The sequence below is a fragment of the Lethenteron reissneri genome, chromosome 23 (genome assembly GCF_015708825.2).
Source record: "Lethenteron reissneri isolate LAM-NWPU_2019-01 chromosome 23, ASM1570882v1, whole genome shotgun sequence".
NCBI lineage: Eukaryota > Metazoa > Chordata > Hyperoartia > Petromyzontiformes > Petromyzontidae > Lethenteron > Lethenteron reissneri.
Window position 1 is genome coordinate 20,773,833 of NC_083801.1, and position 15,126 is coordinate 20,788,958.

Sequence of the window (15,126 nt, forward strand, 5' to 3'; positions counted from 1 at the left end):
ATTGGTCATACAGCCGGCATCGTCTGTAAGTTCATCATCGTCATCGTCGTCACGTTGAGCGTTTTACATCGTGCCGTCTCACGGGGGAGCTTGGAAGCTGTGCCGTGCCATCGCTTGCCCTGCACGTGCCGGGCGGGGGGGGCGGGGCGGGCGGGGCGGTCGGGCAGGGCGGGGCGGGCGGGGCGGGCGGGGCGGGCGGGAGGGCATCCCGGGCTCTGGGTTCTGGCGCCAGGGCCGGGATGGGGCTTCTCCCCCTCGTGGCTCTGCCGGGGGGAGGGTCGGGGGGGGGGCATCAGCAGGCCAGCTCTGGTGTCAGCGTGGGGGTTGCCTTCCCCCCCCCCGCTCCTCCCCTCCCCCCTCGCCCCTCCCCCCGCCCAGCTGGTGCAGGATTGTGGAATCCGAAGACGATATCGCCCTGAATTCTGGCGGTCTCCCATCTCTGACGTGAATCCGGGGTTGAGCCTAATTTGTAATGGATAATGAATCAAACACCGCAATCGGCAGTGCTCGTTTCAATTGACGGCTCTGAGACTCGTCGTGTAACTTACACATTCCTGTGCAAGGGTGGGTGGGGGGGGTGTACTTGGCTTTAATTGAGATTACGTCGCGCTGAATGTTTTTTTTTCATCTCAGAAGTATCAGCAGGGTTGAACTTGCTTATCACTTAAATGGAAGATCACCTGGGCATAGCAGGTGTTGTAGGCTTGGGCTGCGAGGTGGCTAGGAGATTTCAAGTTCAAGTGCATTTATTAGGTATAGCTCTGTGAGCCATTCGGCTCTTGAATCGGGTGCAAACGCAACAAACAAAAAACAAAAACATGAACAAAAAAATATCTTAAAGTGACTATGTGTAGATAGATGGCTGCACAGCGATGGATTCCTGAACATATCTGGGTCGAGCTTTGCGTGTTACTTGCTCGCACGCGTGGTTTCCTCTCGCGTGCCAAACTCTCAATAATGGAATGGACCAAATATCATAATACATAGCGGGGCCCTCCTCCTGACAAAAAAAAATGTCTTTAGGTGTTCCTGGCTAAACGAATATGGGGCAGCTGGCTGGCTCAGCACTCGACTGCCATATCAGGTCTGAGCTTGCCACCACTTAACTCCTTGGTGTAAACATGGGTCTCAACCAGCCGTGCTTAGCCTGGGTTCTCACGTGCAGAGACTGCATGATGGTGACAGCTTAGTCACCAGCTACTGCAACATACAACGATCGTAATATAAAATTGAGTTCCTTAATTTTATTGTGTTTTTGTTGCAGCTGGGCTAATAAAACAACGAAAAATTGTGCGGGGAATTCGAGCGGTGTGTCCCGGGTGATTGTGGGAAATTCAAAAAGGAATTAAATCATCATAATCATCATCATCTTGTGGGGACATTCTGTGACACAGCATTTGCAGCTGCCAGAGTTCTCAATGGAAATTTTTCCATCTGGTGACATGCAAATATCACAGCGTTAATTATAATTGGGGGTAAATATGTTAAACTAGCTGTTCACTTAGATACCCACCTAACTTTATTATGATTCCCTTGCCGACGCGAGTTTGATTTTTTTCACGAGTAGAAAAATATACTTTTAAATCGGTCAAAATCACTCGAAATAGTGACGTCGCTGCAGTTATGAGCGCGCAAGGTACAACGTGTGTGAGTGCCTCAGCAGTAATGTCACTCGACCACTCCTGGTCGCAACTTCTAGTGCTTTATTTTCGATCAACGAAGCTAGAAACTGGCGTCTGAGGGCCAGGAGACGACGCAGCCTCGGTCGTGCATCGACAAGACAGGAGCGGGTTTGTTATATTGGATTGTGTCCTTTGCACAGTCACAGAGGGTACAATTATGCCTATGGGATCCAATTTAATGATCACGACCCTGGCCTTACGGAATCCGGTTTCATGTTAATGACACTGTGCCTTTTGAAATCCAGCCACTTGTTGACAAGCCGAGCTCTGTGGAATATATGCTGTGGCCACTTTCTCTGGTCTTCGCTGTGTAAATCCCCACGTAAATGAATAAATGGTGTTAATTCTGCGTTTCTTTGTTCTTAGGCCTATCCTATGGATTAACGTAAGGATATAGTTACCCGTAAAAAGCGAGCTCTACGTGTTTTACCCTTTCAAAGGGACCCCTGAGCTAAATGCTAACTCATATTACGAAGGGTTGGTGGGTGGTGACCAATGAGACAATACATTTGTTGACATGCAGCCAACTTCTTTATGAGTAGCCAAAGAAAGCGGAAACATTCCACGGAGCTTGGCCACCGTAGAGATGGAGCGACGAAATCAGTCAATGTGTAGTTGCTGGATCGATCGTTGCATCCCCCAGACTCAGATAAGGCGACAGCTTGTCAAGGCCTTCATCCAGCAGTGGATTGACCGTGGCTGATGATGATGACGAAATACTATATTGCAAGTGATTTCGTTTTAGCATGAAAGTGTATCTGAAAAAAAATCCCCGCACGTTAACCGTATTTTAAAGCACTCCTTAGAGACCCGCAATGTTATGCGAACGGTAATTGTTAATATAATATCATTCGCGCAAAGTGTCCCATTAATGCACGCACACAGGGCATGTAATTCTTAAATTGGGCACGTCGACAAATTAAGCACCGAAGCTCTAATGAGCGTGGTAATCGAGGTCATTAATGTGCCACGAATGGCAGCACAACGCGATGCGCTTTCCTCTCCGAGTTCTGTGCGACCGCTAGCCGCTCACGTCCAGGTCATCGGCGCATGAAATGCCGCGCGCAGAAGTCGTCTCCCGGGGTGAACATTATCCTCGTGACCAGCGTCGCGAGACGAGCGCGGTTATTTAATGGGTGGTGGTGGGGGGGGAGGTTTCCACCAGCCAACAGCGCTTATTTAATGTTTTGATTTCCACTCGTCGTTTCGTTTGTTGTTCCCTTCCCCCGCTTCTCCGATTAGCACGGTTGGCTACGTACGGCGCGAGAGAAGTTCAACGTAGTCCATTCATTCCATGCGCTCGCCGTCAAGTGCCACGTGTCATTCTCTGCAACGGTCAAACATATGATGGGGAGAGCCGTTGAGGCTAGCTAAGGAACAAACTCATGTTGATTGTAAATATTGTCCAGATATGTTGAACGTGCATTATTGTCAGCACGGGACAATTGCGGTATGAAATTGAGGCGGCCATGCAAACAAACATTGGCACAATTTAACATTTAAGTACCAGCAATCTATTTTTGAAGTGCTTTTGGCATTAAATATCCCTGTGCATTGCTGAGGCAATCTCTCACAAGCATTATTGGTTGAGCTGGTTGAGCTGGTTTTGATTTCCTCACTTGCAGGACACCTTTTATAATCAGCCACTGCGCTTTAAAGAGATTCCACACCTTGATTCCCCGAATTTTACAAACAAACAAAAACGTTTCATATCTGGAGGAGGCGCGTGTGATGTGGCATTACATTTGTTTGCGGTAGCCGGGTGTTCGGCAGGACTGTCTCGTCTTACCTTCCTCCCTCATCGGCCAAGCCAGGCAGAGCTGGCCTTCCTCCGCATCCCATCCACAACCACCGGCACAGAACTTCAATTCGATTAATGGCATCCATCCCTCGGCGCTGATAGGTGCATTTATATGTTTACGGTAATGACCATCTCCGTGCCCGCGGTGTCATGAACCTGCCTTCCCACTTATTAAATTCCTATCAAGGCCGCCAGAGCGGATGAGCATACGCGTGCTCTGATTAATGTTCGCTGCAGGGAAGTTGTGCTCATCGCGTAACATCGATCACGCCTACCCGTCGTCAGGGCCGGCTGGGGCTGGTGGGCAGTCCGACAGTCTGGCTGGGTGGCTGGTGGGCTGACTGGCTGGGTGGCTGGATGGCTGGTAGGCTGACTGGCTGGGTGGCTGGTAGGCTGACTGGCTGGGTGGGCTGACTGGCTGGGTGGCTGGTGGACTGACTGGCTGGGTGGCTGGTGGGCTGACTCGCTGGGTGGCTGGTGGACTGACTGGCTGGGTGGCTGGTAGGCTGACTGGCTGGGTGGCTGGTGTGCTGACTGGGTGGCTGGTGGGCTGACTGACTGGGTGGTTGGTAGACTGACTGGCTGGGTGGCTGGTGGGCTGACTGGCTGGGTGTCTGGTGGGCTGACTGGCTGGGTGGCTGGTGGGCTGACTGGCTGGGTGGCTGGTGGGCTGACTCGCTGGGTGACTGGTGGGCTGACTGGCTGGGTGGCTGGTGGGCTGACTGGCTGGGTGGCTGATGGGCTGACTGGCTGGGTGGCTGGTGGGATGACTGGCTGGGTGTCTGGTGGGCTGACTGGCTGGGTGGCTGGTGGGCTGACTTGCTGGGTGGCTGGTGGGCTGACTGGCTGGGTGGCTGGTGGGCTGACTGGCTGGGTGGCTGGTGGGCGCTGATTCGCTGGGTGGCTGGTGGGCTGACTCGCTGGCTGGCGGGCAGTCGGGCGGTCTGACTGATGTGCGAGCGGGCGGGCACATGGACGCGAACGATGCCACCTCGAGCCGTCCCTCGCTCGGCTTAAATTGCGTTGAAACAAATACGCAATAAGTGCGTCGACAGTTGCCAGCGAGATGGAAGCGATCCTTTGTTTGGTTTCTTCAAAAGGGTTGGGTTGCCTTTAGAGTCCTCTGTAAAAAAAAATAGATGCACTGGTTGTAATAATAATAGTCGTGAATTTATCCAGTAAAGTCTCCTGACTCTTTGTCGACCCATCCTGAACTGAGATGTTTGTATTTAAAAAAAAAAATACTCGAGCACCCAGGTAAAATAGACTCGCACGAGCAGATCATGGCCCAAAACTAATTTGGGAATAGGTGAGCAACATGCAATACTTGCTTCACAGCATTCTACGATCCGCCTGGTAGCCCGGTTGGTAGAGCATTGCTTTAAGTGTTCTTTTTTTAAGGGCAAAGGTGCAGCCCTGCAATGACTTACTCACACCACTGTTGACGGAAAAGCCTTCGCTAAAAGGCGCTCAAAGAGGAGACCCCCCCTACCCCCACCCCCGGACGGTGTTTTATCCTCATCGTCCAGGCTGGCCAAGCCGTCTTGGCAGGGGCAGCTGTATACTAATGCAGAACAATTTGAGGTTGTGTACCATTAAATCAGTGGTTCTTCTTAACCTGGGGTGCACGCACCCCCTGGGGGTGCGAGACACGGCCAGATTTATTTCGAAGGTAGATAATCCAAACACAAATTAAGCACGGGCACGAAAGTACAACTACTTTGTTGCATCAAACCCTACGTATTTATTAACATACATTTTTTTAAACGATTTATAACCAAAGGGGTGCAAGGCTAGAGTAAAGGTTATAAGAAGCACTGCATTAAATTAAAGTACTCCCCGTAGGTGCCCTGCGGAGCGGTTGACAGCTTGGGCACAGCGTGTCGAGAACTTGGGAGTGGACGCAATGGCCGAGGGCGTGGACGGCGTGGGGGTGACGTTTTGAGTGGTGGGGCAGCTGCTGCTACTGCTGGCTGCCATCTGTGCAAATGAGCGATGATCGGCACAGAGTGTGAGCTAATTTGCGATCGCTGCAGGTCACGAAAGAGATTGCCGTTTGTGGAGAATAACTTTCGTTAATTGAAAGAACCACAGGTCACATGAGGGTCGTGATCCGAGATGCTTCAGGATAATTGGGCAAGTTGCGAGTGTGATCACGGCTCGTCGTGGCAACGCGTGTCAGCGGTTCGTCTCGAATGCGCGTGGATGTCCTAACGAAATTTGGGAAAATCCAATTAATGTGTGCCGTACGTTTTTCACGTAGTCAAGGTATCGACAGTTACATAACACTTATTTGCTGTGAAAATATAAGACTTTTCTAGATGAAATAGATGGTAATGATGATGATCAGTTGTTTGATAATCCACTGTTGGATAAAGATTTTTTTCCCACATTGTCTTATATGTGGATTGTTTAACCATACTTCACCTATCTGGTAAAATGGGGGTTCAGGACCGGTCCAGGTATCGCCACAAATAGCGAGGAATTACACTCACTGGGTTGAAGGGAGCAGTGCATGCACCATTGTGTGCCACCGTTCTCACGGATGAAATTTAAAATATCTTCTTTTTATACCCGACAGAGCGATCACTGCATTCTGAATGGGGGCAAAGCTAAGGCCAGGCAGACATAGAACAGTGTGCACGATATCCACCAGCAGTGGCCACCATACCTCAGGACAGGAAGGCGGCTAGAATTCACGGTGCCATCACCTTCTCACTCGTGACAAATAGGACAGACATCGGTCCTCGGTCTGGACTGGGAGAGAAGTTTGCACAGTTGGGCAAAATTTGCTCTCGACTGTGGGAGCAACAGAAGAGAGAGGTTGTCCTCCTTTCACAAGGGGATTGATGAGCAGTCGGCGATGGAGGCCATGTCATCACCATCACCACCCCCCACCCCTCCCTATTTAAACCCTGTAAAATATATAACCATGTTATTATAACATGTTGATATAGCATAAGCGATTGTCGGATAACATCACTTCCGTTGATAAATACGTATGTTTGGAAGGTGATGTCTACATTACACGCGTCACTGTTGGGAAGAAGCGAGTTCGAGTTAAGGAGCCACTGCTGGTGGTGTGGTGAGTGATGATATGGATGTATACTGAACTTCTTTCGCACCGTACGTAGCCAACCGTGCTAATCGAAGGTGCGATCAAAGTGTCGAGATTGCTGCGAGCTGCGTTTTGGATGCTTCGGGCACACGAGTGACTTTGAATCGGCAGCTTTGAAGTGGGAGGAAATGGGGACTAGGCGAGTTGCTGCATGGACGAGAGGCATCACGGTGGCTAGGAGATGTTAACTCCCTCGCCTGGTATGCAGGAGGTCGTCGGTTCGATCCCAACCCTGACGCCTGCTGTTGTATATTTGGAGTTTGCGTGACCTCTCTCTTTCTCCATCATCATCACGGTGGCTAGGAGATGTTGACTACCTCGCCTGGTATGCAGGAGGTCGTGGGTTCGATCCCAACCCTGACGCCTGCTGTTGTATGTTTGGAGTTTGCGTGTCTCTCTATCTTTCTCCATCATCATCACGGTGGCTAGGAGATGTGAAATCGCTCGCCTGGTATGCAGGAGGTCGTGGGTTCGATCCCAACCCTGACGCCTGCTGTTGTATATTTGGAGTTTGTGTGTGTCTCTCTCTCATCATCATCACTGTGGCTAGGATATGTTAACTCCCTCGCCTGGTATGCAGGAGGCCGTCGGTTCGATCCCGACCCTGACGCCTGCTGTTGTATATTTGGAGTTTGCGTGTGTCTCTCTCTCTCATCATCATCATCACGGTGGCTAGGAGATGTTAACTCCCTCGCCTGGTATGCAGGAGGTCGTGGGTTCGACCCTGACGCCTGCTGCTGTATATTTCGAGTTGGCATGTTTCTCCCCGTGGTCGTGTGGATTTTTCTCCGGGTCCTCCGGTTTTTTTCCTCCACGTTTAGAAAATGCATTTAGAGTATCTGGCTGCTATAAATGTCCACATTATAAGCCACTCCGTTGAAATATCATTCGTGATAGCCAGGTTGCTTCTGAAAAAGAGCTATATATCACAGCGGGCCTTCCCTGGTAAAATGAAAAAGTTCCGCTTTGTAGTTTCCACTTAACGGTGGGTAATTAACCTGGGATGAACAGCGGTAAGAGTGGGCAATCTCCTTCTTGCTTCATGAAAGTCAACGTCACCGTGAATACCCTCTGGGCCATATTAGGGTGGCGGTAGTGACAGCTTCTTCCTGATTTGGTTCATTGAAACATCTATGAACACAGAGTGTCAAGACTTTGAACCTTAAAAAAGAAAGCCTATACATTATTAAGCAGCGGTGATGTCATCTTCAGTATAAGGCGAGGGCCAATCGACTGCAGAATAATATGACGCTTGCTTTTGTAATTGAAACGCAAAAGATCTGTGGCTGATGCATGCTTTTGGAAAACAATTGGAAATCAAGGTCAAGGTTCTCTTGAAAGAAGCCAATTTGCAACAAAACTTCACTGTTTAGATGAGAACTGCAAATTGCTTGAGGGGTTTGAAAGATTCATCCCTTATGGATTTAGAGATTTGTCCACACGGCAGTTGCAAGAGGTATTTTCGCCGCCCACATTGTATTAATTGTGAAAGTGAACGCTTCTCTCGAGGCTATAAAATAAAAGTTTCAACGTGTACAGAGAAGCATGGACAGATGCATCGAGAGATTAAAGGTGGACCACATGGATAAGCTAACAAGCACAAACCAGAGGCATCACATGGACTGCTGAGAAGAGTCAGTGTGCTTGGGCAGGATGCGTCTCGTAGAATACGCAATGGCCAATGAATGAGGCTCGTTACTTTTATTAATTTAAATTTTTTACCTACGTGACTTTACCGAAAATACCTAAGAATATGAATCCTTGCAGTCACGAAAGCTTCAAATCTAGAATCGTGACAGAGTGGCAGGCAAAATAAAGGAGAGAACTTGCCGGAAAGGATGACCCCCACCACGGAGATGGAACAATGAGATCAGTTCACGTGCCGGAGTAGGACGGATTGTGGCGTCGCAGGGTCACGTGTGATGGATACCAACAGTACGGGGAGGCCTTCATCCAGCAGTGGATAGTAGTGACTCATGATGGCCAATGTCAAGGAGAACTAACATTGAGGCCTTGAAATAAGTTGAGTCTTGCACTCTTAGCAAATATTACAGGGACACACTGTTAAAGCATAAAAAAAAACCCGGGTGTAAATCTTGTGCGAGCACAGGCATATCAAGGTGCGTTTATTTGTCCTGGTGTCAAAATGGGTAATGGATGTGGCTAAAAAAAGATTAGCGCAGGGAGATGATCCATGCGCTGCTTGTGTATGGACGTTTCACACGTCGGCCTTTCGCGACCAATATTATCTATGAGAAGTTTTTTTTGGGATAGATTGCGTAAATGTATAAAAGTGTCGTTCAACCCGCCACCACCTGACACAGCCAATTAGTAAGATTTGTCACGTAAACAGAACATGGCAATTCGTTACTAGTACAACACACCGGCGTGCTGTACTAGTAACCTTACTAATTGGATGTGTCGGTGGTGGGTTTAACGACACATTCATATCTACGCGATATAACCCAATAAAACCGATATTATCGAATTGTAAATGTTGTGGGTTTACTCTCCAACACACCGGTGTGCTGAGCTTGTAACTAATTGGCACTTTTCGATTTAAAGCTTTCGTGACTGCAGGGATTCATCTTCTTGGTTCTTTCGGTAAAGTCACGTAGAAGGGAAGTAATAAATAATAAAAATAAAACATAATAAAACAATTCTCACGACGTTTCGGCCACAACGCAAGCAGCCGTCCTCAGGTGAAAACCAGGTCCGTCGAGGCGACAGAGTCTGAATGGACAGACTGAATGGACAGAGTCCATTCAGACTCTGTCGTCTCGACGGACCTGGTTTTCACCTGAGGACGGCTGCTTGCGTTGTGGCCGAAACGTCGTGAGAATTGTTTTATTATGTTTTATTTTTATTATTTTATTACTTCCCTTCTACGTGACTTTACCGAAAGAACCAAGAAGATAATTGGCACTTATTTTTAGGTGACAAACCTTCGTAATTAGCTGTGTCGGGTAGTGGCAGGTTTAACGACGCATTTATATTTACGCGATCGAACCCAATCCACCTCTATTATTGTGGATGTATGTGGAACTTCTTTCGCACCATACATAGCCAACCGTGCTAATCAGACGTGCGAAAAGTGAAGACCTTTGAGAGGGGATGCCATGCGCATGCAGACGGCAGTCGAAACGTCTGAAAACATTGATTTGTAGTACATTGCACATTTTAAATGATCAGAATAATAATCTTTATTTAGACTAGAAGAATCCGATGAGCTATGAAGCTGTTTTCCACAGACGTCCAGTAAAGTATGAACTCCACACGGCTTGAATCTACAGCTGTTTGCAACCTTTACGCAGATTTTTCGAAGCGTCGATGTTCTGGACGGTTTGCTATCATCGCCGTTTAGCAACGGTGGCACAAAAAGTTTAGTCGTATTTACCATCACGAGGTTCAAGAGGTATACATGTATTCGGCATGTGCACAAATGAAGAATCAGATTGACGGTCAACTCATGCCGGAGGAAAAGGCAAGCTTTTTGGAGATTACAAAAAATAACCCGAAACACCTTCGGTTGCCGATGGGCTGCTCGGTAAGTGGAATATCTGGTCAAAATGGGCAGCGTGGCTGTATTTAAGCGTAATTGATTTGAGTGCCGTGGGGACAGAGGAGTCAGAAGAGTGCAGCTGGTGAGCTGTCTTTTGCCGAGATGGCCCTGAAATTGTATGCCGTAGCAAAAAGGGTCAAATCAGCCCCCCTCGTGTGTGCCAGACAGGGGCTTTGTCCTGTATGCTGACGGTTGAGTGCACGTGATGGGCAGAGGCGATTGGGGTAATTAACTAAACTCATTTTTTCATGAGCAGGTGAGAGGCTGATGAGAGACCAATGAGTCATTTGCAAAGAAATGTGCACGCGTTCTGTGGAGGCCAATCGGTGCGTCAAGACTGCTTGTGGAACGGGAGCAGAATGAGCTACAAGTGAAATAACTATTCTTTAGATAATTTTTTTATTAATTCAAATCTTGCAAACGAACGAGGCATTGTACGGAAATCAGCGAAACAGGCAATTATGGTCACATTGTGAATTTGTGGAACAATAAATTTACGAGCGATAAATCTAGCGGGCTCTGCGATTCTTCGGTATTGAAAGTGTCAAATGAGGCCAACCACGAGAGATGAGAGGAGGAGGATAACACCGCAACACGTACACCGTTCAAAAAGCAGACGGTGAAGTGAAACTTCAATTCAATAAAAATGCAATTAGATTCTTGGTTCTTTCGGTAAAGTCACGTAGAAGGGAAATGATAAAATGATATAAATATAAAACAATACAAATTCTCACGACGTTTCGACTGCAACACAAGCAATCATCATCAAGTGTGAAATCCACAGCAAGAAAATAAAAAAATAAAAAAAATTCTTGCTGTGGATTTCACACCGGATGATGATTGCTTGTGTTGCAGTCGAAACGTCGTGAGAATTTTTATTGTTTTATATTCATATTATTTTATTATTTCCCTTCTACGTGACTTTACCGAAAGAACCAAGAATAAAAATGCAATTGTTTCATGAAAAGAACATACCGCTATTGTAAATCCCATCTCGTTTACAGAAAGGCGTATTATGTACGAGTAAACACGTCGTGTGTATATCGATGTGTAATTCCGTCATCTGAATAAATGACAAATATCAGAGCGATTAAACAGCGGAGCAGAGGTCGCAATCTGGTACCCGATACCCGTACCCTACCCGATACCCGGCTACCCGTACCCGGCCGGGTATCGGGCACGGGTACCCGTTTGCGACCCTGGTGCGGCCGGGTACAGGTAGCCGGGTAAGGAATCAAAACCCGTTTGCGACCTCTGCCGCGGGGTCAATCGTCGACGCGTCATTGTTGCTCGCGTGGCGGTGGATGCGGCGGCGACGCTGGCGGCGACACGCGGACCGCGGCGTGCCCTCGCGACTTCCTAGCGCCTCGAATCGGTGTCTTTTGCTCCTTACAAAAATTATTAGAATAACAAATTCAGGAAGTTATTGTGCTTAAAATAAATGCGAACGGGGATTTGTTTTGTTTATCCACTTTGATTATGTTGCCGCGTAGTGGGTGGGGACATTGGTAAGCGCACCAAGCTGGGAGCCAGGTGACCCGAGTTACGTTTTGACTCTGCCTGACATCAGTGGCAAGCGATATATCTGATCCAGTTAAGGGATCAACCACCTCACCGCCCCCCTCCTCAGCACCTTCACAAACCCCTCACTTGCCAGTGTGGTGAAGTATGGTCAAACAACCCCCATAACCAAAAGGACCACGGAGAGGCCTTCATGCAACAGTTGAAATTCAGTCAATTATTATACGTTTCAATATAAGTTTCAAGTGGATTTTAGTATATTTTTTAATATATATGATGTTCATGTTCATATGATTTAAATTGCGTGGTTTATTGAGATGCATGTGTACGTGTACCTGCTTTACACATTCAGTTATGATTTCTCTTCCGCTAAATCACAGTCTTCTTGAAGGAAGCGAACCAGGCCAAATGTTGAGATATGTTATTTTCTTTTCATCAAAAAACATTCCTCTTTAAAATGTGTTTTTTAACTCTGCTGCGTTAGTGGGAGTTTTGTAGGTTTAAGAAAACGAAGGGAGACCTTAGGGTCCAAACATGTTCAAGGGGTCCTCGATCAGTGAAATAAATCACCAAATTTCAGCTCGAGTTCAGATTCTAATCAACATAAAAAGCTCATGATTCTCAAAACACGACGACAATGTGTGTTATTGTTATTAGTCTATCGATGTCACGATTGTAACGCAACTACTGATATAACTAGGTTACGTAGCTTGTTCAGCGAATAATAGTTTGTGGTCAAGCAACGTTCCCAAACATTTCTGCTTGGAGCCTTCAATGGGCCAGCAACACCACCACCGAAACCATACAACGCCCACACGTGACAAAGCGCTTGGTATTGTTAAACTAAAGTAAACCATTCTTAGTTTACCACGTAATGCCCACTGAGCTATATAGCTCTTTGTCAAAAGCGACCTATCACAAACGATAGCTCAACGAAGTGACTTATCACTTGGAAATATATCGCAGCCAAATACTCTGAACGAATGTTGATTCTAAATGTGGAGGGGAAAACCAGAGGACTCGGCGATAAATCCACGCGACCACGAGGAGACAGACACGCAAACTCCCAATATACAGCAGCAGGTGTCAGGGTCTGGCTCGAAGCCACGACCTCCCGCACATCAGGCGATGGAGTTAACATCTCGCCACCGCGGCGTGCCTTGCGACGGAATACACGCCGATAACCGCCTTGATCGACGGCGAGGGCGATGGGTTGATTCTCCCCTCCCCTCTCTCTCTCTCCTACCGTGCCGCACGCAGGCCCCTTCTGCAATGCGACCCGGGATGAGATCGGGACGTGCTGGCCCAGCAGCGAGTCGAGTCGCGTCGTCGTGAGACCCTGCCCGGATCGGTTCAACGGCGTGCAATACGACACCAGCAGTACGCACGCAACAGATACAGATCCCCCGTATAGCCTTCATAGACTGTTTTTATGGGGCAAGTGCTGTTTGCGAGCACCTATGAAGGCCGGCACGGCACACGAGGGGAAAGGTAGCTAGCACCACGCCCGACCGCCTTTGTCTCCCTAACGGCTATGATTAGACACCGCATTGGGTACTCATTGGAGGCTGAGTCGATCTAGAGGAGGCCCACGATCAGCTCAGATAATCTATCACTGGTATTGGCCGCGAGCGGGAATCGAACTCGGTTCGCCCGGTTTGTAGCGCAGCGCACACACACTAATGCGCACACACGCGTGGGCTCGCGTGTGTGCGCACGTACATACACACACGCGTGTGCGCACGTACACACACACACGCGTGTGCACACGTACACACACACGCACGTGTGTGTAGTTTCCGCCGAGCTGCCATGCCACGCGGTGCCTGTCACTCACGCCGCAGCGTGTTCCAGAAGGCAGGTGTGGCAGGGGGCATACAGACTTCATGCTGCGAAAGAATGCCAGCACTAATATTTATATACGGGGGTGACGCGATTGCCTTTGGGCCCGTTGACCAATTAGAGTTCTCAATAGCCCTTGACACAGGGTTGTAGGGATTTTCCAGCCAGGCAGCTTGTGCATTGGAATTGTATTGCATGTGCTGTGTATTCAAAGAAAGCAAATTGCACTGAAATTATTTGGCAAATTGCAGATGGCTGTAACATTTTAAGTGTGTAGGTAACGAGACTTTTCACATTACCAAAAATAAAACTTTAAACTCTGTTGGGCTATACGCCTCCTTCCACAATAGTGCCTCCCAGACATGTGTTTATCAACCATGCCGGCCTTGAGCTGGATTCAACTTCACATGTTATCAGCAAGACGTGATGGTCTACTGAGCGTGCCCCAAGAGGCCCTGTCCATTGGCACGGGACACCCAGTGCACGATTTCACCCAGAACAGCACGCAGAGCTGTTTCGGGAATTATCTTGGCACTCCACATTCACCCATCCTTATTTTAGCCTCATTATACTGCAGTGGTGGGTATGGTGGTGGCAACATAGGGTACAATAATACATGCTTATTATAGATATTTAAGTAGTTCGTGTTTTACACTGACAATCACTAATCCATGCCAGCATAGCTGCATTCACTACTACATGGGGTGAGAAATTAAGCCGTGATAACCACAGAACGACCATTGTGTTTGTGCGACAGAGAGCGTGTACCGCGAGTGCATGGCGGATGCCACGTGGGCACGACGCTCCAACTACTCGCTGTGCGAGGCAATCATCCTGAGCAAAGTGAGTTTGCCTCGACGCGTACGACAATATACATTGCACGTATACACATCTAGAGTGGAGGCAACGCACAGCGCGAACGATACAGGAGGCTACGCTCACATCAGCGACAGAGACACAACAGAAATGTTTGATTTTTGATTTCAAGCTTTCGTGACTGCAGGGATTAATATTCTTGGTTCTTTCGGTAAAGTCACGTACAAGGGAAATAATAAAATAATACAAATATAAAACAATACAATTCTCACGACGTTTGGACTGATTGCTTGTGTTGCAGCCGAAACGTCGAGAGAATTTTATTGTTTTATATTTTTATTATTTCCCTTCTACGTGACTTTACCGAAAGAACCAAGAATATAAATGTTTTGAATTTTTTTTTTTACAAACGACGCCCAGGCGTGTTCCTGGTGAATTACTTAAAGCTGTGGACGCCGTTCGAGAGAGACGCTCCCGCCGCTGGGTGAGAGATGCCACCCCGGCCCCTCGGAGTGCGAACTGTCGCACTGCGCAAAACTCCTCGCCGGAGGTGCGACTTCTCGATTGTTGTCCTTCCCCCGCACCTTCGATTAGCACGGTTGGCTACGCACGGTGCGAGAGAAACGCATACATACGAGCGCAGATGGTGAGTGTGTCTTAAAGCAAAAAATAGATTGGGTCCTCGGTGGGCCTGTGATGATTCACGGCTGGTGCGGCGTGGCACCAAGCTGTCGTGAGCGAGGCGGCGAGCGAGCGAACGGCAAGGCCGGCCGCGCCGCGTGGA

General features: G+C 48.2%; 1 protein-coding gene across 2 annotated transcripts in view; it reads left to right on the forward strand.

Annotated features, from left to right (window-relative positions):
• LOC133346182 (corticotropin-releasing factor receptor 2-like) overlaps positions 1-15,126 on the forward strand; it is a 59,153-nt gene that overhangs the window by 17,820 nt on the left and 26,207 nt on the right. For both annotated transcript variants that reach the window (XM_061557667.1, XM_061557668.1), the window contains exons 3-4: positions 12,945-13,064; positions 14,284-14,369. In XM_061557667.1, coding sequence (XP_061413651.1) covers positions 12,945-13,064; positions 14,284-14,369 — 206 coding nt within the window. The remainder of the gene's footprint in view (positions 1-12,944; positions 13,065-14,283; positions 14,370-15,126) is intronic.